This window comes from Glycine soja, chromosome 19 (assembly GCF_004193775.1).
Source record: "Glycine soja cultivar W05 chromosome 19, ASM419377v2, whole genome shotgun sequence".
In the NCBI taxonomy this organism is placed as follows: Eukaryota; Viridiplantae; Streptophyta; class Magnoliopsida; order Fabales; family Fabaceae; genus Glycine; species Glycine soja.
Window position 1 is genome coordinate 46,016,584 of NC_041020.1, and position 24,868 is coordinate 46,041,451.

General features: G+C 33.2%; 2 protein-coding genes across 4 annotated transcripts; one reads left to right on the top strand and one right to left on the bottom strand.

The window, feature by feature from the left end:
* Positions 1 to 316: 316 nt before the first annotated feature.
* On the bottom strand, positions 317 to 4,582 carry LOC114400712. The gene is made up of 3 exons (XM_028363308.1): positions 4,439 to 4,582; positions 3,113 to 4,048; positions 317 to 1,181 (listed from the first exon to the last, which is right to left on the bottom strand). The coding sequence occupies exons 1-3, from the start codon at positions 4,442 to 4,444 to the stop codon at positions 531 to 533; spliced, it is 1,593 nt and encodes a 530-aa protein (XP_028219109.1). The 5' UTR covers positions 4,445 to 4,582; the 3' UTR covers positions 317 to 530.
* A 3,160-nt stretch (positions 4,583 to 7,742) lies between these two features.
* Positions 7,743 to 24,030, top strand: LOC114399751 (spliceosome-associated protein 130 A-like). Of its 3 annotated transcripts, none has more exons than XM_028361967.1 (15): positions 7,743 to 8,102; positions 8,335 to 8,472; positions 8,588 to 8,667; positions 8,856 to 8,939; positions 14,000 to 14,084; positions 14,463 to 14,623; positions 14,768 to 16,712; positions 17,730 to 18,040; positions 18,467 to 18,782; positions 18,941 to 19,096; positions 19,639 to 19,777; positions 20,394 to 20,476; positions 21,355 to 21,494; positions 22,509 to 22,617; positions 23,117 to 24,030. In XM_028361967.1, the coding sequence occupies exons 1-15, from the start codon at positions 7,923 to 7,925 to the stop codon at positions 23,309 to 23,311; spliced, it is 4,122 nt and encodes a 1,373-aa protein (XP_028217768.1). In that variant the 5' UTR covers positions 7,743 to 7,922; the 3' UTR covers positions 23,312 to 24,030. The 3 variants fall into 3 exon arrangements, with proteins under 3 accessions (XP_028217768.1, XP_028217769.1, XP_028217770.1); XM_028361968.1 differs by having other exon boundaries at positions 20,400 to 20,476; XM_028361969.1 differs by having other exon boundaries at positions 20,409 to 20,476.
* The last annotated feature ends 838 nt before the right edge of the window (positions 24,031 to 24,868 follow it).

Genomic DNA, 24,868 nt, shown 5'->3' on the forward strand with positions numbered 1-24,868 from the left:
ATGAATATTTATTCTAAATAAAATTATAATTTTATTTGAGATTTGATTATTTGACGGATAATGAGTAAAGGATATCCATAATTGTTTAATTAAAAGATTATTTATTAAAAATTATCCATAATTGTTGTTGGGGCATTTGTAAATAATGGTTGTCTGAATATAATCACTTATAATAAATAAATAAATACATAGACCCTCCCTTTCAGATGGTGTAGCCCACAAAATAACACTAAGAGCAAATTATTTGTTTTCCCAGCAAATGTTAAATGAAAAAAAAAAAAAACTGCACGAGAAAGGGGAAGTAACCATGAGAAAGGAAAAGATAAGGGCACCCAATGAATGATATTAGAGCTTAAACATAAAGAAAAATCAGCACATGTCGTCAGTTACAGCAAAATTGAAATCCTTTTCTGTATGTAAAGAGAGAGATTCAGCACAAGAACACTATTGGAAGTCTAAATAAAAGTCTTCACTATATCTGTCTGTTCATTGATATTACTATTCACACTATACCCTTCATCAGATAAATTTTACCCGTCTGAAGTCTGTGCGCTCTTTTTTAAGTCACCATCTTTGTTCTTAACATTATTCTCTAAACCACCCTTGGTTTCCATTTTTGAATTTTGTATGCTTTGTTCGTTGTCTTTATCTTCAAATTTATTGTCTTCATTACATTTGCTTTTGATGATATTCTCTGCACTGCCCTCATCTGGGGCACTAACTTCTTCATTTGATAATTTTTCCTTATGTGTTTGAGTGTGCTCTTCGTCCCCCTTGATTTTTAATTCACTAGCTGCAGCATCTTTGTTCTCATCATTCGGGAGGCCAACTTCAGTTTTATCAGATAAATTTGTCGTGTTTGAAGTTTGTGCCATCTCTTCACAACCTTTATTTTCAACAGGAACAGGTTCCCTATCTTCATTCTTGGTAGTACTCTTTGCATTATTCATATTTTTCATGTCACTCAATTCAGCTTTATCTGGTGAATTGACCATATCTGAAGCCTTCATGCTCTTTTCAGTGTCACCAGCTTCCCCTTCGTCATTCTTGGTAACAATCTCTGCATTATTTTTCTCCAAAACACTCACTTTGAAAGGTCCTAACTTAGCTTCAATGTCCTTGACAATGAAGTTTAAAGATCTAACATCCCGAGCCTCTGCTAAACGGCTGCTTGATGATGCCTATCATCACACAAAACGAAAAATTCAAACACTCATTATAACAAAGAAATAAAGTATCATTTCCCAAATAATAGGGAAAATAAATGGTAATTGGTGATAAAAAACCAACAATTCAATGTCTCCATCAATGGATGACTTGAAGACACAGACTTAGCCAATCAACTCAGGGATAAAAGCAAATTCATTGCCTCAAACCCTTGGTTGGGATAATATCTTTAAAAACTACACAATATTACAGAGACCAAAAGATCCCGTCCACTTTTATTATGTTTATGAAAGGAAAAGCAAAGGGAGCAAATGACCTCATAAATCTTTAATACCTACAAACACAAAATTAGCCGAATAACCTTTCGGAGCATTATGTTTTCTTGAGGAGGAATGTCCATGTGGCAATTGACGGGAAATGTTTAGTAGACATTAGAATGGGACAGAAAGTGACATGTGAGTTCTTTTTTATGTTTAATGTATTTTAAAAATAAAACAAAATGGAGCCACAGGCATGGGGTTAAAAAGTAGTACATTTTGATTCTACTAAAACAGCTGAAACTGGGGAACTGAACCATTCCATTTCATTTTGTTGACATGCCAAATGCTATCAAAGTATTTTCTTAAACAATCCAATAAAAAGTCAGATCTTTAAATCAAATTAAGATAATGCCTTAAGTATATCAGCTCTAGCACCTTCTTGATGCCTATCCAATGCCCATTATGATTCATACATAATGACAATCCAACAACAAAAACATTATCCTACTAGGTAGATCAGTCTTTCTAAATGGCAATGTTATGGGCATTAGATTGCCAACATGCTATAAATGACAATGTCATGACAAATTAAAATATAACTTTTAAACTTACGGTCCAACATATCACTAAATCAAATTATTAAAACGAACAAAACATGTAATCACAAATGTTAATGCTGTTGTATGGGGATGATCAACAGGTAATGCAAAAACCTATTGCTTAATTTGAAACACATAATGAAAAATATGGATATCCATATTTCTCTACAATGTTCTCTCTAATAGCGGAAGTAAACTTTATTCGAACATGAAAAATAAATGTCTAAAACAACATCAACATGATTTTTTTTTTTAAAAAAGTGAAATTTTCATTATATCAATTAAATTATGTTGGGAAAAAATAAAATCTTTTGTATAAAACTACTGTATACAAACTGGATAGAAAGCAAGCACAAATTATATTGTAAACATCAATTAATGTAGAATTCATAAAAATACAACTTATTTAAATACAATCTTTTAACATTAATTAGGTGGTGCCACTAGCCAATTTGGCCATGGAAATAGGCACAGATCACAACCAGTGATAAAATTTATTAGCATGTATGTAAATTACATGGATGATTGAAAATTAAAGGCCTAAGCATGAAAATTTTCAGGATCTCTAAATAAATAACAAAAAGGAAAATTTTTGTGGAAAAAAGGAGTAGGGGCACACTTCCAATACTTTTCTCATTGATACACTCTTGATTTTATCTAATGACAATGATTTCCTTGCATTATACCCTCATTCATAAATGACATAAAATACCCCTATTGTATTATACCCTTAATACAACAAACTTTTCCTACTAGATGGGTTCAGCTACATGGATCAAGCAATGCTAGATTGTTCTATCATGAATCATGTTCATAGATAAACCATTGATCTCTAAATCCTTCTGAATGGTTTTACCTATAGTTTTTCTCCATTTTCCTCTACCTCTATTAATAGGGCCACCTGAATCGTTAAAACAAAAATATCTTTTAATGTTATGAAATCAGAGTTCATATTTTTTTTAAAACTAAAAGTTGTGTTTATACTTAAACTTTCAATTATGGACAAAAAATACTAAATTTCACTGAAAACGTTTTAGGCTATTTTAGCTATATAAAAAACAGTGTTTATTATTTACACAGACTGACCTGTACAATTTGCTCCACTCGTCGTTTAAGATCATCCCCATATGCTTGCTTGTAGATGCCTTTAAGTAAGTGCCACAAGTGAGAATGAACGTCATCTAAACGATGTTTTTCAATCATACATTGTGCAACAGCTGACCTACAACCCACAACATAAAAAGGACAATTTACAAGCTTCATTGGACAAATAGTTATACAATGCCTATCCATCTCACGTCTCATAATGCAATCAGAACACTTCTGTTCACATGGAATTATCTTGAAAGGACAAGTTGAATCATGATTCTTCAAATGAGCTGCACAAAATCTGGAATTGCATCCCTCATTTTCACATATCATAGTTCTAAAGTTGCAGTTATCAACATGATTGACAAGTTCTTCAGCAGAATTAAAACTCATGTTGCAATGATATGAGTTCTCAAAGTCAACATTCTTGAGCAAAGTTTCTGCAATTGTTTCTCTCCTGTCAAGTGTCCAAAACCCATTCATTTCCATCTCTTGAACAAAATCATCTATTCTGTCTTCCCTCTTTTCACTCAGCAACCATCCCGAAACTCGACTAAACAGATTCCTCTTTGAACTCACAAAGTCATCAACGAAATCAGAAATGATATCAAAAGGATGGTCTGATTCTTCACCGTCTGGACCACCTTCCAAGATAACAGACTCAGCAACAAATGATTCACTTCTTTGGGTAACATACTCTATCATTTCCTTCCTCAAATCAACAGCCACTGAACCCGGAGTCTTGAAGAGATCTCCCGATGTGTTATCAACACAAGCACTGGCTAGACCTGGAAGGAACATTTGAGCCAACTTGTGAACTACTTCTGTATCACAAAGATCACAATGCAACAAGGGACCTCCCTGTTTCTCATCTTCAAGCTTTTCAGGCCCAAGGTCCACATCAATGGTAGGCATGTCCATGCTTGATAATATCTAGACATAACAAGTTTGAGGATAAATCATCATTGTATACTCTTTGATATCCTTGAAAACACTTTTAAGTTTTAAATTCATTGTTTTATTACAATCCGGTGAGTGACTACTATTAAACAAGAAAAATATTTTAGCATCTAATTCGCGATATTGAAGACATATTTCATAAATCAGGATTCCAGATATCATCATTCATCACCATCAATTATAAAATCAAATGCCAAACATGAAATTACAGTGTTGCACAAGGGCAATAATAGAAGTTTTCACAACCTAATTTCTCAAAATGCATCCCAGTTGAGTTGAGTCTCTATGATCACACAACCCATTAAAGTTTCATATATAATTTTTGGTTGTTTTGAAAGAAATTGCAGAAAGATCAAAACTTACCGACATCGGGTGTTGAGATCTAAAATGTTGGATTCTGAAAGAACATCGCTTGCGATTGAAAGTTTAATTTTGAAGGAAAAATCGGTTTTTTTTTTTTTTTGTGGTGAAACGCCACAAGCTCATTCCCTTCCATTTAATACCAACTCTTCTCTTTAACCGTACAATTTTACTTTTACTATTCTACTCAGTTTCGTAAAATTAGAAATTTAGTTGCTCTTACATACCCTTCAAAGATGGTGCCAATGGTTTCTACTATCTACCTACAAAGGGGGTGTGAGGATTTAATCACAAATAAGATATGAATATTAAGCAAGTAGTATTACTTTATTATTTTTTATTCATCAAAATTCTTTTAGATAGTTTTTATTATTAAATTAGTATTTAAGAAGTACTTTTATGCTTGAAAGTGAAATAAAATAATATTAAAACGTAATTCCATGTTTATAAAAATGATTTAAGATTTGAAAATAAAATCTTAAACCATGAAAATGAAAGATTTTTTGTAAAAAGGATTGATTGTCTCTTATTTAAATTATAACTATAATTAAAATAAAGTAAACAATGCATAAGATAATTATAAACAAAATAGTATTTTTAATAAAATTATATATGGTCCATGAGCATAAAGTATATGGTAACAACATTTTGATAATTATTTCCTTTAAAAAATTTGGTAATTATTGGGTGTATACGGAGAATGCAAGCATTTCAATTAGTTTAGCTCGATTCATTTTAGTTAGAATCTAAATATATATGACTAAGGTTTTTTTTTTTTTTACCGAAGATATGATCAAGTTAACTCATTAAATGATTTTTTTTTGTGTGTGTAGTTTGCGTTTAGCTTATTTAGTTTGCAAATTAATAGACTGGCCCACAAGTCTAATGACAAAAAAATATTAAAAAACAAAAAAAATGTAATTGTTTCAATTTTCTCTAGGTTTTGAGGTCGTATGACCAAAGCAAATGTTAGTAATGGCCTTTCTAAATATAATCTGAATTACATATATGGGTTCTTAAAAGAGATTTTCATCATATCTTATGTGTTTTGTTTTCAGATATTAATATATTATAAGATGAGTCATATGACCTAAGTATGATACGTGATATTGTATTATATATGATGGGATAAAGTCAGGTATTATAAGATATGATAAAGATGATTAAAAAAAATATAAGTCACTTGGGTATAATGTTGAAATGATGTGCTTGTATCGGGATAGGTGATCAGATGACCAAAAGATGGATTCACAGAAGAAGATCAAAAGGTACGGTAGTAGAATTACAACAAAGATTGAAAATTCTGATATTTAAAATAATAACTAAAAAGTAAATCTAATATACAAATAATAAAAAATATAAAAGATATATATAGATTAATAAAATAGTAAAATGTAAAACAAAAAATTGGGTAATATTTATTTTTGTAACAAAATTTAATAAAACTTTAGCAAAAATTTAAAAAAGAATAAAGTGACGTGTATTTGAATGAGTGTTAATTAATGTCTAATGTTGTGCTTCCAAAAAAAAATTGTTTTCATTTTCATGGTGACGTTGGATGCCTTCCAACATATTGACCATTACATTTGAATCACATGCATTTTACTTTTTTTTATATATAAAATGAAAGAAAACTTCTCAAGATGAAATTATTTATATTAAAGTTAAATTTAAACTAATTTTGTTATTTGAGTGATTTTTCATCCATTTTCGGTCTTTTACCAATTAAATCATGCATATAAACCAAAGAACTATAACTAAATTTTAGGGGTGTGAGCGGGTCTAGTGACCGTGAATTTGAATTAATTAAAATTAACACAAATAATTTAGTTGGAAAATTTATTTGTTTAAGTCATATTACAATTAATCAATCAAATTTGATTCAAACATGTTAAGTTTTAGATTGAGACATGAAATTTAACATTTCAACTTATTGACTTATTTATTATTATTATTATTGTGTGTAATATATAATATATATTTTTAAATTTTAAAAATAAAATATTATTAACTATTGATTACATAAATTTATCAATCTGAATTAAGTAAGTATCAAGGTATCATTTATCTTTAGAATCAAAGTAACAATGATTTTATTGATTAAAATATCTTCAAATAAACTTTAAAAATATTTTGAAATTATTTACAAAGAGTAAACCTCCTAATTACTCATCAGTTTTAATATGTTTAATGTTTCATTCCCATTAATAGATAAATAAGAGTGACAGGAATGAAGTGAAATGTAAAAACATCACTATTTTTTTAATAAAAAATCTAACAATTTAATTTATTTAATAAAAAATATGTTTTAACAAAAAAAATTATTTATCATCCCAACCCAATCAAAATTATTTACAAATAATTTGATTTTGATTGGATTTCTTTTTTTTTTCTTTTAAGAAAACGACCCAACCCAATCTTTCTAAATTTGATTGAGTTAGATTATATATTTAACAAACTCAATCCAAATTAGTCTAGTTACACTATGTTTATTGATTGAGTTGAGTATAAATTAGTACAAATTTATTGTGCATTTGATTACTACATTTAAACAAAATCATGCATATAAATTCATTAAATATTAATGACAGACATTTTTGTCTCATCTTCAAATTAATATGGTTGTTGTGTTGTTAATCAAGATATTTATAGCTAATGAAAATGAATATTTTATATGATGTATTGCGTAAAAATTATATTATAATTCCAATAAAAATTAAATAAATATTGTTTTATTAACTCAATAAAGAGTGATATATACAAAATATATGCAATGTGATTACTTCCACATTTCATTAATATTTTAAAAATAAATCAAATATTAATTATTTAATAGTTACAATTTAATAGAAATAAATAAATAAAAAATCAAATATTTATAATATTGAAAGAACTTTTTATTACGTAATATTTTTAAATAAATAAAAAATGTCATAAATAAATCAACAACATCATAAAGGATCAAGATATCTATAATTAATTGAAACAGATAATTTTACGTTCAAATTTCAGTTCAATAGGCATATATATTTTAAAATTTTCATATCTATCAAAATCAAAAAATTATTATCAATATGAATTTTAAAGTGATTATCTTAAGATTTTAATAAATTTACCTTATATAATAGTTTGCTATTAAATATCAACATCAATATATAAAATGATATTAAGAATTTAAATTTATAATTATTGTATGGAATTTGTAATTTTTAACACATTAAATAAATATAAATCTCAATCTGAATAAAATAACAAATTAATGTAATATAAAATAAAAATAACTGTCTCTCTCCCCCCATCTTGCATTTCTTGGACATGAGTTTGTAAGGAAAGAAGAGGCTTCTTGTTGTTCATCCCCTGGTGAACTTGGAACTGTGTGCATCACCGTCATTACCATCTCAATGAAAGCTGTTTGAAGTCTCGAATTCCTCAGGAAATAAACACAATCAATCGTCTGAACTCAAACCTAAACGAGAACTAACCGCGAATGGCGGTTTCCGAAGAAGAATGCTCTTCTGCGAAGTCAGGTTCATCAGGTCCCTCTTCTTCGTCTTCCTCCGCCTCGCGTTACTACCTCTCCAAGTGCGTTTTCAGAGGCAGCGTCGTTCTTCATGTCCTCCACGCTCACATCCGTTCTCCCTCCTCAAACGACGTCGTTTTCGGCAAGGTAACCTCCATTTCCCCATTTTCGCCTCAACCAAAATCTGACTTATTATCGTGTCTTACTGCTACCACATGCTGTAGTGTAGTAGTTCTTTGCTTTGGAATAATTAACTTAATTTATCTGAAATGTGCCGTGCTTCTCTTATTATCTATCACTTGCTGTTATTTTGATTAGGATTAGGAGGATGATAACATGTTATGTTGCGCTCCTGTTTGTTCTTTTTTTTTTATTTCAGGAGACATCTATAGAATTGGTGGTTATTGATGAGGATGGGAATGTGCAATCTGTGTTTGATCAGCCTGTCTTTGGCACCCTCAAAGATCTTGCCATATTGCCCTGGAATGAGAAATTTCGTGCCGCGCGTGATCCGCAGGTGTGTTACTCATTTCACTACTCTGGTTAACTGTGCTCTGTTTGTAAGGAAATCACTGTCGCTTGTTTTGATTTGAATTAAATTTGTTGTTGTGAGTGGATTTTTTTTCATGTAGCTGTGGGGTAAAGACCTTTTGGTTGCTACATCTGATTCTGGGAAGTTGTCGTTGCTTACATTTTGCAATGAAATGCATAGGTTCGTTCACCTTGTCTCTGTCTCTTCTCTTTTTCACTGTATATTATGGAATATGGAGGAGTGTTTCCAGTTTTGCTTCATTAATGCATGGTTTGAATATATTATAACTGTTCATTACGAACTGCATTTTATGGAAAAATAATTAACTTGTATGAAGCTTTCGTCTTTTTCTTTATTCGTCTTTGTAGGTTTGTACCTGTAACACATATTCAGCTATCTAATCCTGGAAACCAAATGGATTTTCCTGGAAGAAAGCTAGCAGTTGATTCCAGGTGATGTATTTTCTGCTCACAAAAATTCTTGGAAAGCATCTATTTTGTCTCTCTCTCAGTTTTGTGTTCTGGTCCCATTCTGTAAGCATATATAGTTACTTCACATGTTGCAAATAATAGGGAAGTTCCCATAATTGCTCTACATTAACTTCTAGGTCAGCCGCAAGTGCTACTTTTGTTGATAATAAACAGTTAATATGGCTGATAGGATCTCCAGATTTTTAAATCTATATTTATATTCACATTTAAATACTTTTATAACGTGTGGGCCACCTGAGTTAAAATGGCCCATATCGGGTAGCAGAACCCAACCCAAAACTTTCCCTTCTTCCGGATGGTCTCGTGCCTGATTGAAATCGATGCTTATTGCTGACCCTATAAGTTACGTTTGATCACTCTTGCTAGATTCATTATTTGTGAATGGGACAAAGGACCCAAAGCACAGATGCTACGCACTTTGCCATGGATATCCTCCTTCGGTCCATGAATGAAATACTCAAAATATTGGTCATCGGGCAAGCGCATCACCTGGGTTGTTAACTTTTCAAATTCCTGTATTTACTCATCTCATCTACACTCCCTACTTGCTGAAGAGCCGTAAGTTGCTCAAAAATGATGCCATCACTCATCCATCCTTATCTGTCAAGCAATTCACCTTTGAGTCGTTCCCAAGTAAAATTAGGCTTGTTTGCTACCAGAGAGTTAAAGAAGTGGATTTCAGAAGTAAACTTCTGCTTGAGAAATCCAACCAGCTGGATCTTCTCCATTGAACATCAGCAGTTCCACCTTTTTCACTGATTGGCGGAACTCATCCATTAGATTCCCTTGAAGCTTCTTCCATCCGAATGAAGAAGTTAATTTCTCCATTCCCTTTGTCAACATCTCCATCAACTTTTCCTGGTGCTCATCTGCCTGGGACTTCATTTCAGCAAGAGTAGATCTGAGACTGGCTACTTCATTTTCCAGAGCTGCTGCTTTGGACTCCATCTTCTTCGGTTGAATTCATTTGTATTCCTCTCCTTAGTTCACTGCTCTCCCTTCTTAGAATATGGCAGGTTGTACTAGTTTGATACAAAAGTGAATCCAACAGTAACAGAGATGAAAGAAATATAGCAGGAATGAAGAAGAAAGATGATGTAAGTAATATGTATTATTCAGACCTTGGAAAATTCAGTAGAATGAGGTCTATACTACCCCGAGCTTCTCTGCTATTATGCAGAGATACTGCTTTCTATCCATAGCTAACAAAATGATTTGCCTGGATACCCTCCCCACTCCCTTTCTCTCCTATATCATAACAACATACTCCACTATTCAATAACTAGCTCATTCCTTCCCTTTCTCTCTCACTGCCAGCTCATCATTCCTCTCTATCCTCCCTCTGTTCCTTCTAGTGTAAACCTTCTAAACTTTGGGCTCATGACTCATGAGACAATTGCTGAACTCACATTCCCTTCTGACCCCGTAACCCATTTGAGGCTTTAACATTTTGTAAATTTTTGTTTGGAAACAAGGTCTGTGGATAACTTTGGGACATGAAGAACATCCTTGAAAAAAAACTTATTTTTTGTGGAAGCAGAGCCCCCCTGGATCAGGAGCTCTGATACAATGTGAGAAAATGAGAAAGGAAAGATCTCTGATTAAAAAATCTAGTGTTTTTTTCCACCCAGTAGAATGAACTTAATAGCATGTTTGGTTTAGATTCACTTCTAGCATAATTGATTAAAAAATTGCGGTAAGAGTGAAGCAACAAATAGTTGCTTCCGCCTTTTCATGGTCTCACCATAATTTTATGGACTAGAATCAATTCTCACTTGTTATCCAAACACACTTATTTATATCCTAACAATTTACAAGAGAACAATTAAGACACCCCTAGTTCCTTAGATACATTGAACCTAGCTATGTCAAGTGTTTAGGCTACTTGGAAAAATAGCATTGAAGAAGCTCTTATCTCGTAAAATATTCCTATTTCCAACAGTAGCTCCCAGTAGAATTTTTCATGGTACATGGTACATGGTACAGTGGTATTGAGGGTAGGCATGGTTAGTTTGCTATTTAGGATCAAAATTTGCTTAGTATTGGATTGCCATGCTGCTATGGTACAAACTGGTTTGAGGGGAAGAAAAGAAGGGAACTTATATTGAAAGAAAAAGAAATAAAAGAAAGAAAGAATCCTCCAGGTAGTTTGAGGAACATGGTCCCCCCCAACACAAACTTGACCAATCTGATGCCCCTTCCTCTAACTACTCCTATTTACATTCTGTCCTCCTGACTAACAAAACTCCTGTTATTTATTCTGATACAATTCACAGGGTTTTAATTCCCTGATGGTACCCCTCTTCCTTCCAACATAAACCTTCTCAATTGGAGGTTTCTTAGTAATACTCTTATCTCTTAACTTTAAACTATAGTATTAAGTTGTATTTTTTTAAACTGAACTATACTGTGTTGTTTTTATTTATTACACTAAAAGCTTTATTTTTAAAGAATTTTAAATTTGAAATTATTGTAAACTAAAAGTTGATCTTCTTATGCAACCTGATCAGGGAGTGACAATGTAAGTGTGCTTGGAATGTTAGAAGCTACAGCTGTATAGCATAATACAATGAGACTCTTAGCACATGATCAACTAATAATAACTGTAGCAACCTATATGCATCCCCCCCCCCCCCCCCCGTCCTTTCTTTTTTTAAATTGAAATGATTCATTTCATCATGCTCAAGAATTATATTTTTTTCTTTCTCTCTAGCTGTGCCTCTGTCCCCAAAGAGTTTAATCTTTGCAATTCCAGCTCCTGCATTTTCTGTTGTGCTTCTTTGGCTCTTGTTTATTTTTGTATGGAAATCAATTTGTGGCTCTTGGTATGGTTGGAACACTGCATTGAAAATTTAGGGTCATAAATGGCCCATTGAGGGATTTTTGTGATCCGTGTAATGCTCTGATTAGACCTAAAATTAAATTCAAACCACTTTATAACAGTGGGATACTCTTTAAGACCCATTGTGATGTACTGTGAGTTTTACAATAACATTTTAAATTACATCCAATATAAATGTGAAACTATAAGCAGACAAAAAAGTTACAATTCATTGTTGTAACTAAGATTCTTCACTTCCAGTAAAATCTTCTAACCATTTGGTTTCATATGTTTCATTGATAGGATAAAGCTTTTTACACTATGTTGACCATTTGACAAGTGTACCAAATGTCCAAGTAGTAAAGACTCGGAAGTCCGAGTGTCGATTTCCACAAGGACTTTGTTTTATACTTGCGTTGGATAATTTTTAATTTATAAGAGAAAAAAATAAGATGAGGTAAAAGATGAGTTAAAAGTACAGTAAGTAACTAAAATAATAGATATTAATACAGGACAAAAGAAATAATATGGAATTCAATGAGATGGGAATGTGAGGACCTAACATGCCTTATTTACCTAAGATATATTATCTTATATTTTTTCTTTACCAATCAGGTGAATTTTTTCTACCCACATCTATTAGAATACTTACCTTTGATGTCTCACGATGAGAAACCTATCTTACCTATCTATTTCTCAAATGTCTTTGCAAAGACTCAATAGATAAACTGTATGAAGTTCTAATTCTAGATGTTTGCTTTGATGCATGGGCATAATAATACAATCATTCTATGTCTAGTAATGATTTTATTAAGATACCCCTTTCTTTTAGTTCTCTTAGAAATTACCTTCTGTCGACCAACTAATCCCTAAAACTTATACATGTAAGACCTTTCTTGTATTTTTATTAAGGATTACCCTTTGTTGAGCACTTAATCTCCAAAGATGATGCAGGGATGAATGATAAATGAAATTAAAATAAGAAAGGATAATAGAAAAGAAAACACTTTTTTGCATTAATAGATATGAAACATAGAATACATCTTTTGGCTTTTTAGGCCTGTCAGATCCTAACTAAGGGTTTAGCCTCTCATAGCTATGAGAGCCTTACACTTGAAAAAGGGGTTTAGAAACTGATGGAGGAGAAGGAATGAAAAAAGGGAGTAGAAAATAATGGAAGAGAAGAAAGAATTTCCTAAGGAAGAGTTCTCAGGCTTTTAGTGTGTATTAGAATGCTCCGAGATTCGGTGTTTTTTCTCCTTGGCTTGACTCTCTTTTCCTTTTTATAGTTGCTGGAGTGGACTTGGGTCTGCGTACTCGTGCTAAGCCTGCGCTGCTCGCTTAGCGCGGGTGCCTCTATTCACACTTAGCACACCTCTTCTTGCTTAGCGCCAGTGCGTGTTTTCGCGTTGAGCGCGGGCTGCACACTAATTGCGTCTTGGGCTGGGCCTGATGCCAAAATCTTCCTTTTTCATATTTTTGCTATTTTCTGCATCTTTTTGGCTTTTGATCCCTCCTTTTCATATCTGCAAGTCATAAGTAAGAAAAACATTAATTCTTAACAATTAAGTATAAATAACTGCTAAATAAATATTTTTAAGGTTATTTTTTATTATATTTTCATTATCAAAAACAACTCATATTTAACAATTATCACACTGTGCATCAGTGGATTAAACTTAAATCCTTCCAATAAAACAGTCCCTAATGCCTAGTGAGTAGTGAGTTAATTCACTATTGGTTAACTACTTGTGGGTGACGTGTTGCTAAGACAATAGAGATATATTTTTATAATATTTTTGGCGAAGATATGTTATTGTTTACATAATAGAGTGCATTTCTGGATTACTTTTTTTCATGGCCAACTCTCCTAAAAACTTTAGCTGTTTGGTGAAGGCTCATGAATGATTTCATATCTAGCATGGCTCTTCATACAAGAGGCCTTTCAGCTTGAAGCATGAACAATGCTTAGGGCCCCTTGAGTTGGAATTCAACTTTTATTTAGAAGTTTGAAAGCAATGAGGATTGAACTTTTAACCACATGGTTAAAGAGGTTTGATACCATGTCAAGGTAGCTTAAGCTGTTGGATGAAGGCTCATGAATGCTTTTATATTTAACTACGTTAAATTGGACAAATGGACAAAGCATTGTAAGCTTTTCTTGTGAATATTACTAACTCTCGTGGTTCTCTTTCTGCAGTGGTTGTTTTATTGCTGCCAGTGCATATGAAGATCGGTTGGCTTTGTTTTCTTTGTCAATGTCCAGTGGTGATATCATTGATGAGGTCCAAAATTACTATACCATCCTGCATTTTAGAAAAGCTGCATGTCGGGGTGTGTGTGTGTGTGTTAGCAAAATGCATACATGAATATGATAAACTACTGTTTTTCTGGTGGTATAGGCTATATATATGGCAGCCAACTAGACATACATATAGGGCAATATTTTTTGTGAATCTTTAAAGAGATTAGAATTTCGAAGAACCGAAGAATCTAACGTATTGGTTTCCTTTATTAACCTTTAATTTCTTTTTCTTTTCTTGATGTCCTTGTAACAGTATATATTATTGTCATATTTTCATTTTCTAATTTGTCTACTTTTGATAAATTGATTCTTTTGTCTGAAGAAATATGCTTATAGGATATTTTTTGCTCAACTCCAGAGAATTGTATATCCTTCTGAAAGTGAAGGGACTGCAAGTACTTCCAGAAGCATCCAAAGAACCAGTATAAGTGTTACTATTTGGAGCATCTGTTTCATTTCACAAGATTCCAGACAACCAAGCAAGGAGCATAATCCTGTACTAGCTCTTATTATAAATAGGTATAATGATACATATGTTTCCCACTGTCAGGAGTTTATTCTAAGTTTTGAATGCAGCTCTATAATGGAAGTTAGCTTCTGTTTCTGCTGTCTTTGTTTGTCAAGATGCATATATACTAAAACCATGCATTTTTTTCCCTACAGGAGGGAAGCGCTTCTAAATGAACTGCTATTATTGGAATGGAATGTTAAAGCACGTAAAATATTTGTTATTTCTCAGTATGTTGAAGCTGGGCCTCTAGCACATGACATTGTTGAAGTTCCCAACTCTGGGGGACTTGCATTTCTATTCAGGGCTGGTGATGTTCTCTTAATGGATCTTAGAGATCATCGCAACCCATCCTGTGTCTGTAAGACTAACTTGAACTTCTTACCCCATGCCATGGAAGAGCAGACTTATGTGGAAGACTCTTGTAAATTACACGATGTTGATGATGAACGCTTTAGTGTTGCTGCCTGTGCTTTGTTGGAGCTGAGTGATTATGATCCTATGTGCATAGACAGTGACAATGGTGGTGCTAATTCAGGTTACAAATACATATGCTCGTGGAGTTGGGAACCTGAAAATAATAGAGATCCTAAGATGATTTTCTGTGTAGATACTGGGGAATTTTTTATGATTGAAGTCCTTTTTAATTCTGAAGGCCCTAAAGTTAATCTGTCTGAGTGTCTCTATAAAGGTCTACCCTGTAAAGCACTTTTGTGGGTTGAAGGTGGATATCTTGCTGCCCTTGTGGAAATGGGGGATGGTATGGTCCTGAAATTGGAAGATGGAAGGCTGTGTTATACAAACCCTATTCAAAACATTGCACCAATCTTGGATATGGAAGTTGTAGATTATCATGATGAGAAGCATGATCAAATGTTTGCTTGCTGTGGTGTGGCACCAGAGGGCTCATTAAGGATTATTCGAAATGGTATTAATGTGGAAAATCTACATAGGACTGCTTCTATATATCAAGGGGTAAGTGGTACTTGGACTGTCCGAATGAAAGTTACGGATTCACACCATTCTTTTCTAGTTCTATCATTTCTTGACGAAACCAGAATATTGTCAGTTGGCTTAAGTTTTACTGATGTGACTGATTCAGTCGGTTTCCAACCTAATGTCTGTACTTTGGCATGCGGCCTTGTGACTGATGGTTTGCTTGTTCAGATCCACCGATCTACTGTTAAGCTTTGTTTGCCCACTAAGGCTTCTCATTCTGAAGGTATCCCTTTGTCCTCTCCTATTTGCACATCTTGGTCTCCAGACAATGTGGGTATTAGTTTGGGGGCAGTTGGGCATAATTTCATAGTTGTGTCAACCACTAACCCATGCTTTCTGTTTATCCTTGGGGTTAGATTGCTATCAGTTTATCAATATGAAATTTATGAAATGCAACATTTGGTACTGCAGAATGAATTATCGTGCATTTCCATCCCCGGACAAGAAATTGAGCAAAAACAATCAAATTCGTCCATTTCTGCTAATAATAGTAGCATCTCTTCTTTCCAAAGTGGGGTGGACATCAATAAAACCTTTGTTATTGGCACACATAAGCCTTCCGTGGAAATTTGGTTTTTTGCACCAGGTGGAGGAATTACAGTAGTTGCTTGTGGGACAATTTCATTAACAAATACAATAGGGTCTGTCAAAAGTGATTCTATACCCCAAGATGTACGGCTTGTATCTGCTGATAAGTATTATGTTCTTGCTGGATTGAGGAATGGAATGCTCCTTCGCTTCGAGTGGCCGGCAGAACCATGTCCTTCATCACCAATAAATATGGTGGATACTGCTTTATCTTCTACAAATTTGGTAAATTCTGTGACTAATGCTTTTGACAAGAGAAATGACCTTCCTTCCATGCTTCAATTGATCGCCATTCGACGAATTGGCATTACTCCAATTTTTTTGGTGCCCCTGGGTGATACACTGGATGCCGATATAATTGTTCTTGCTGATAGGCCTTGGCTGTTGCATAGTGCAAGACAAGGCCTTTCCTATACTTCTATCTCATTTCAACCAGCCACACATGTAACTCCTGTTTCCTGTGTTGAGTTTCCAAAAGGAATATTATTTGTTGCAGAAAACAGTTTACATCTGGTAAGAAAATCATATTACAAATTTAAATGCACAGCAAAATCCTGTGATATATTATGTGTTGTGATTACTATCAATTGTTTTGCTTGTCTGGTGCTGGATATAATGTAATTTTGTTAGTTGTCTCATTTCATTTCTTACATAATTTTTGCTGTTCCTGTTTCTTAATGGTGTCTAGTAGTTATTGTTCCTAATTTTTGGGAGAAAGGACAGTAATGTCAAACCCTTGGGACTTGCCTCCAATACATGTATACAGGAGAAAGAGGTCTGAAATGGAAAAGGATGAATGCTAGACTAATTTTTGGGCAGTAGTAAGTAGTAACCAAATTATGAATGAATGGTTGGGGAAAGACGAATGAGGAATTAGTTATGAAGATGGACAGCTTGAAACAGGAGACTGGAGAATGAATGGTCATGGAAGATTTGCAAGAGAGGCAGGGAGGATATGAGGAAGGGGCGGGGACTGAGGGGAGGTAATCATTATGTAAAAGTTGTGTTATCCATACAACAATTTATACAACACTTTTTCCTTGTATCTCTATCACTTCACCCATCACATCCCATACTTCTCTCTTTCTTATTGTTCTAAAATTTGTTGTACAAATAACATTATTCTAAGTAAAATTATGGAGAGAAGTTTTGGGTGGTGGTATTCCCTGGTGCCTGGAGAAACCATTGTGTCGTTTTGTTTTGGTTATCTTGTCTACTGTTTTCTGCATTTGAATTCCTATAAACGAGAGGACTGCCACTGCATTTCTTGGATCTTCTCTTTCGAATATTATTAGTTGATTTTCAGTCTGTAACAGATAAGTTCCGTTTATTTATATGATTTAGATTACATACTTAATACAAAATGAGAAACATATAGTTTTTTGGGTCATTGGACTGATTTCTCTTCCATATTTTGCCATCTTTGCTCACCAAGAAATAATCGTCGTTTTCATTCCTTGTTTCATGTTTTTTGGTTCTTATCTGTGTTGCTGTCTTGACTTGTACTGTATTCATCACTTGATGCGTTAGGTGGAGATGGGCCACGGCAAGAGACTTAATGTGCAGAAGTTTCATTTAGAGGGCACTCCACGGAAGGTCTTGTATCATGATGAAAGCAAGATGTTGCTTGTGATGAGGACTGAACTGAATTGTGGTCCATGTTTGTCTGACATATGTTGTGTGGATTCCCTAAGTGGGTCAGTACTGTCATCTTTTAGACTTGAACTTGGAGAAACAGGAAAATCTATGGAATTAGTAAGAGTTGGAAGTGAGCAGGTGCTTGTTGTTGGAACTAGTCTGTCTTCTGGTCCGCACACAATGCCCACTGGTGAAGCTGAAAGGTATGACATTTAGGGTCCGTTTGATTTGCAATAAAGTATAGTACTGGACAGAACAACTCTAGTTTTTCCATGTTTGATTTTGAAAAAAATAATGGGACAGCACAGCTTAGATGGTGATGGACAGGACAAAAACTTCATTATTTGTTACTCCATTAATCACGGGACAACATTGTGTCCCAAGCACAAAATATTGAAGAGTAAACTTAAATGTACATATTAACATAAAGTGAATATCTACAATGCAGGGGAAGTCTTTGGATTATCTAAAATTTATATAGCAATATATCTGTTTTACATCTTTATATTTACTTTGATAATCCTGTATTGCATGTATCACGGTGAAATGTTAATATGTTCATACTGTTGTCCTTGAAATTTATGCACTTCACATTGATTACCATATTCTAATAGGCTGCTTCTTTGCAGTTGCAAGGGTCGTCTTCTTGTTCTCTGTCTTGATCATGTGCAAAATTCAGATAGTGGTTCAATGACATTCTGTTCAAAGGCAGGGTCATCATCTCAAAAAACTTCACCATTCCATGAAATTGTTACATATGCTCCTGAACTGTTATCGAGCAGTAGCCTTGGCAGCAGTCCGGATGATAATAGTTCTGATGGCATCAAACTTCATGAAAATGAAGTATGGCAGTTCCGATTGGCTTATGCAACTAAATGGCCAGGAGTTGTACTTAAAATCTGTCCTTATCTTGATCATTACTTCTTGGCAACAGCTGGCAATGCTGTAAGTAGCAAAACTGTTGCATTTTCTCCATTCATTCTGTCACTTGCTCACTGTCCCATCCTTTCCCAAATTCTCTATCCAAATCAGAAGGTTTTTTTAATCTGTTATCTATATTTGTTTACACAGTCTTCTCATTACATTACTTTCTTGCTATTCAGTTCTATGTTTGTGGTTTCCCTAATGACAATCCTCAAAGAGTGAGAAGGTATGCTATGGGAAGGACGCGCTACATGATAACATCTTTGACTGCACATTTGACTAGAATTGCAGTTGGTGATTGTCGTGATGGTATCCTTTTATATTCTTATCATGAGGTGAGTGGTGCTGGCTGTCTCTACTGTATTTATTTTTCAAACAAAAAATTAAAGGAAAAAGAGGATGTTTTGTTTGTTTTCTATTTTAACTATTGAGGCTAACTTATCAAAATTATCCTTTGTATTCTTTTCCTTCTAACAGAAGTTTGTATTTTTTGTGCCTCTTATCTCTCTCTTCATTTCCTTTTGAATTAAAGTTATCATATGACTGAGGTGCTAAAAGAGAAGCACTCATTGGCATGCTGCATTACATGTTTCTGGTTCTTATCCCCCCCCCCCCCCCCCCCCCCCTTATTTTTTGGTCTTGATTTCTCTAGTTTTGAGGATGTCTTATCTTCTTTCATTTGTATCTTTCTCTTCCATGTTAATAAAATCTTTGTTTATGTATAAAAAAGTTATCTTGTATGTTTGATTATTTGATTATGCTTCATAGATAAAAAAAATGGTCCTTTTGTAATGATATATTGTTTTTGTTTATGATGTTTCTTCATTAAGAAAAGCCAGTGCTGCTGAAATTGTTTAGTCTGTATCTTCTATGCTAGGAAGCAAAAAAATTGGAGCTACTTTACAATGACCCATCACAAAGGATAGTTGCTGATTGCATTCTCATGGATGCTGATACTGCTGTTGTTTCGGATCGTAAAGGAAGCATTGCTGTTTTATGTTCAGATCACTTGGAAGGTATTCTTGAACTGAGCCTTTCATTTGTGTGATTTGATTCATTATTTGCCACTTTCTAATCTAGGGTTTACTGTCTGTCTTTTACATTTTATTTTCTCTGGGACCAGGGCTTTCAAAATATGAACTATTACGTTTTGCTAGTTGCTACTAATCAAAATATCCATCTGTTACTTCTGGTTGTTAGATTTGAACTCAATAGAAGAACATGAAGTCAATTTCTGTAAAAATATTTTGGCTGCTCATATTATGCAGATTTCTCTTCCTAATTAATGGTGGAATAAATACAATTTCATTTGAAAATACGCACAAGAGTATAGGACCTTGTAGTTTGTGTATGGTAACTAGCTTTTTTCACAGCTTGAGTTGCCACCGACCTTTCATATTGTGAGTGAATTGTGTTTTTTGTACCATGCTTAATGGTGTATATGACTTTATGTTTAATAGGGATGCAATGTTAGTATTACCCGTGTTTCATATTGCAATGGACAATGCTGTTTAAGATTATGATAGAAGCCTATTTTTATGCTATTAGCTTAGCAAGCTTAAAGTTATTTGTTCATTTTTTATATTCCGCCTGAAAACAAGATTCTAACCATATTTCGTTATTGCTGACCAGCATCAGACAATGCAGGTGCACAATGCAACATGACACTAAGCTGCGCTTATTTCATGGCTGAGATAGCTATGAGCATCAAGAAGGTATATGCTTTAAATGTCCTGGAAGAATGTTTATTAATATGCATTAATCTCGTCAACTTAATAGAAATTTGATTTGTTTGAAGTAGAGGTTGCCAAGTGCAGATGCAATATGCTGTAATCAATCACTGTATTGATGATGTGAATTACTTTTCAAGAGATAGTTTCATTATAACATGAGATACTACTCATTATTCACTAACATATTCAATAATAATTGTTGTGATGCAAGTGTGAGTTGTGCTAGAGCATGTTTCTCATATGTGGCTCAAAAGTATCAAATGAACTTAATGTTTTTTTTCTATTCTTTCAACTTTAGGCTTTTCTTTATGTGATCTATGCATCAAACGTGAATGTTCTATGGCTTTCTGATTCTACAGTAATGGAAATGATGGTATACAGCATCGGAGTCAGATACTTGAACTGGAATCCTAAAATTAATGCTAGTAAACCATTGAGGCACACTTTTGTTCATAAATATATTATAAAAAAGTTAAATTCTTTGAGAAGTGTCCCAATGTAGTCTTTGTAATGACTGATCAAGTGCATCTTGGTGCAGCACCTCATGCTTTATGGTTGATATATGTTTTGTGATTGGTGTAAAGAATTACACTGGTAAAAAAAAGAAGTGATCTGCCATGTTTCACAAGCTCTCCCATTACTGGTCAAATGTGTTTTGGCATGATATCTTGGTGATTCTATACTTTGGATTAGCTTCTTCGCCCTTAGGACGTTGATAAGTTTTCACACGAATTATTGTTCTTGGATTTATGATGTTTTGTTCTGTAACTTTCCATTTTATAAACACTCATTCCCTCTCCCCCTTTAATCTGCTTCATTGTGTAATTTAGATGTAATTTATGTTTTTTATTTTATTACAGGGCTCATATTCATACAGACTTCCAGCTGATGATGTTTTGGAAGGTGGAAATGGCCCCAAGACAAATGTTGATTCATTACAAAATACTATTATTGCCAGTACCCTGTTAGGAAGCATAATGATCTTCATTCCTTTATCAAGGTACCAATATATTTTGACAGTAACTCAATAGATATCAAGGTGAACAATTGTTGGGTTCAGTTTGGCCATTGCCTGGAACTTTTTCTCATGTATGAAGTTAGTAGAGATAGATTTATAGCAGTCCAGGTTTGGCTAATTGAGTACTTGAAAGATTTTTGTTGTCCATTTTAAAATGTTGGATGAGTTTTATAGGATGATTTTTCTTAAAAAGAAAATCAATTATTACTTTTGAGGGAAAACAAAGCTTTTCTCAGAAGTTGTGATATTAAGATAATGCAGACTAAGCCACAAAATATGGCACTCTTGAAAGCTTTTTGCAGATCATGCCCACTGAAGCTGTATTTTTGGCAAGTTTGCTACTTTTACTTTTGGTATTGCACCAGAACTGAAATGGCAGTTGTAAATCTGCCTGGACTTGTTAGCCACCCTCCTCTAAATACTCCGAGGAGCAGAGAATCAGAACCCTTAATGGGCATGACTTGCATTAACTACCTGCCTGTGTGGCAAGGACCTCGGGAGTGAGAAGCAGGGAATCAATTAGAGGCAGAGAAAAATATAAGGGAAGGGGATCAAAGTATCTTGAATGAACAATATTCTATTATTTAAGTTAACAAACTTATTTCTGCAAAACATACTTGTAATCTTTTTCTGCAATTGTGTTCTGTTTGTTAGAATATATTATCTTTTAGGTTTGGTTACCAAATTTCCTTGTCATTCTTTCTTTCCCTAAATAGTTAGGATTATGATTAGCATAAGGTTTTAGTGCTTTGGGTTTTATACCTACATCAATACATTGTAATGCATTTCTTTCATTATAGAATATATACAAAGTCTCTTCTCTCAGTACCTAAAACCCCATAATTTCAGCACTGTTAAAATTTAAGATGCTGTGTATTAACATATACAATCTGCAACTTTCAGTATTGATGAGTTTTGGGCGGTGATGCTCTAGTGCTTTTGGCTTGGGTTTGAGTTTTTGACATGTCTGAGAAACATCATTTATCTTGTGTGCAGGGAAGAATATGAGCTCTTAGAAGTAGTGCAAGCAAGACTTGTTGTCCATCATTTGACAGCGCCTGTTCTAGGAAATGATCATCATGAGTTTCGCAGTCGCGAAAATCGGGTAAGGACTTCACTTCAGTTTATTATCTTATGATGATTCATTTTCATTTCATTTTTCCTCTTTTTAAAACAAATAAATTGCATCTACACAATTGCACACTGATTGAATGTGGTTGACTCAATCATTACATGGAATAAATTTTGCCATTCATATCCTCGATTCATTCTTTTTTCCTTTAGTGCATGTTTGATTTAGCTTATTTGGAGGAAATACTTTTTTTACTAGCTTCCTAAGAAAGTATTCTTAAAAAGAAATAAATTGCATCTACACAATTGCACACTGATTGAATGTGGTTGACTCAATCATTACATGGAATAAATTTTGCCATTCATATCCTCGATTCATTCTTTTTTCCTTTAGTGCATGTTTGATTTAGCTTATTTGGAGGAAATACTTTTTTTACTAGCTTCCTAAGAAAGTATTCTTAAAAAGAAGCACAAATATTTCCCAAAAAGAATATGTAGCCAACAATGTTTGCTTACATTTTGTTTTATGTTAGGTTGGAGTACCCAAGATACTTGATGGTGACATCTTGACCCAGTTTCTGGAGCTGACAAGTATGCAGCAAAAGATGATTTTGTCACTGGAGCAACCGGATATGGTAAAACCAAGTTTGAAGCCACTCCTACCCTCTCATGTTTCTGTAAATCAGGTGGTTCAACTTCTTGAACGAGTCCATGATGCTCTGAACTAAATAGACCTTTCTTCCCCGTTCCAACTGTTTTTTACAACGGTATGCAGAACATGGAACATGTACATGCAGTTGTAAACAATATTGTCCGTCAACTGTTGCGTGCTTGCCTCTCAAAATGTTGTCAGATATAGAACATGTTATCCCCATCAATCGTGCAAAGCTAACAATCAAGTGGTAAGGTTCCTGGTCATCAACAACAGTTAGGGGTATTCAAAAATTAGTTCGTTAAAAGAATCGAAGCAAACTGGTTTTGAATTCTTTAAATCAGTTTGATTTTATATCCAAATAGTCAAACTGATTTAGAAATTGGTTCAAAATCGAACCAATTTTAAAAAATTGGTTCTAAATTGAGCTAATTTTTAATCATTTTTAAATCAGTTCTAAGAGTTGAATCAGTTTCGAACTAATTTTTGAACTATTTTTTTGAAATAAAAAAATCAGTTCGGTTAACTAAACTGGTTTTGTAGAAACAATTTGGTCAACCGAATTGGTTTTAAAAAAAAGGTACACTCATTTTTTCTTGAACTAGTTCGGGAAAAAACCAATTCGGTTTAAGTTCAGTTACAATTCGGTTCAATCCAAATCGATTTTTTTCAACATCGGAGTCTCTTGTCTCTGCATTTGTTGTATTTTTCATGAATTATACTGTAGGGAAAGGTCTTTCCTGCAATACATTGTATATTAATGAAATTAGTGAGAGGAACATTCTTTTTTTAGTAGTTATTTTTAAAAAATTGTATATTTAATAAAAGAGTAAATAGTCATTTTCATCCCTTAATGTGTAAATCGTTAACAAATTCGTCCTTGAAAAAATAAAATTTAAAATTTAGTCATCAAAAGTGTATAAAGTACGACAAATTTATCTGGTCATGCTAAATAGATTTGACGAAAATATTAGTTAAGTTAATATTATTAGACCTAAATGTCAATAATTTTTTGTTAGAAGAAAAATGTTAATAATTTTTTGGGACAAAAAGTGTTAGTAATTTTTATTTTAGATCAAGATGTGAGTGCGTTTTCATTAGATAAAAATGTTAATAAGTTATTATTATTGGATTAAAATATCATTAATTTTTTATTGGACATAAATGTTAGTAATTTTTTGTTAAACTTAAATATTAGTATGTTTCTATTAGATTAATTTGTTAAATCTCAAATTTTATTTTATTTAAGGATAAAATGTAATTTTAGGATAATAAAAACATACTGATTTTTATGTTCCACAAAAAATTATTTGACATTTAGGTTCAATAATGGTAACTTGTATTTTTGTCCAATCTATTATGTGTCACGTAGATTATTTTATAGGGACAATAACGAATAGAAGTTAACGGACGAATAGAAGTTAACAGTCGAATAAATTTGTTGTATTTTTTATCCTTTCAGGAACTAAATTTTAAATTTTAATTTTTCACAGGTTAAATTTATTAGTGATTAATATAGATTCAGGTAATTCACTCCCGCTCTATTGTTAAGATTGAGGATAACTATGATGAAGGACTCTTCACTTTTGTTATTGCTCTTAATTTATATAGATTTAGGATAATTCACTCCCGT

Bases quoted from the DNA above. Each gene is read 5' to 3' on its own strand.
- LOC114400712 (XM_028363308.1), bottom strand. The intron at 1,182-3,112 runs GTCAGTCTGTGT...GTGTGATGATAG, and splicing joins GAGTGGAGCAAATTGTACAG to GCATCATCAAGCAGCCGTTT.
- LOC114399751 (XM_028361967.1), top strand. From the start codon at position 7,923: ATGGCGGTTTCCGAAGAAGAATGCTCTTCTGCGAAGTCAGGTTCATCA. The intron at 8,668-8,855 runs GTTCGTTCACCT...TCGTCTTTGTAG, and splicing joins TTTTGCAATGAAATGCATAG to GTTTGTACCTGTAACACATA. The intron at 21,495-22,508 runs GTACCAATATAT...TCTTGTGTGCAG, and splicing joins ATCTTCATTCCTTTATCAAG to GGAAGAATATGAGCTCTTAG.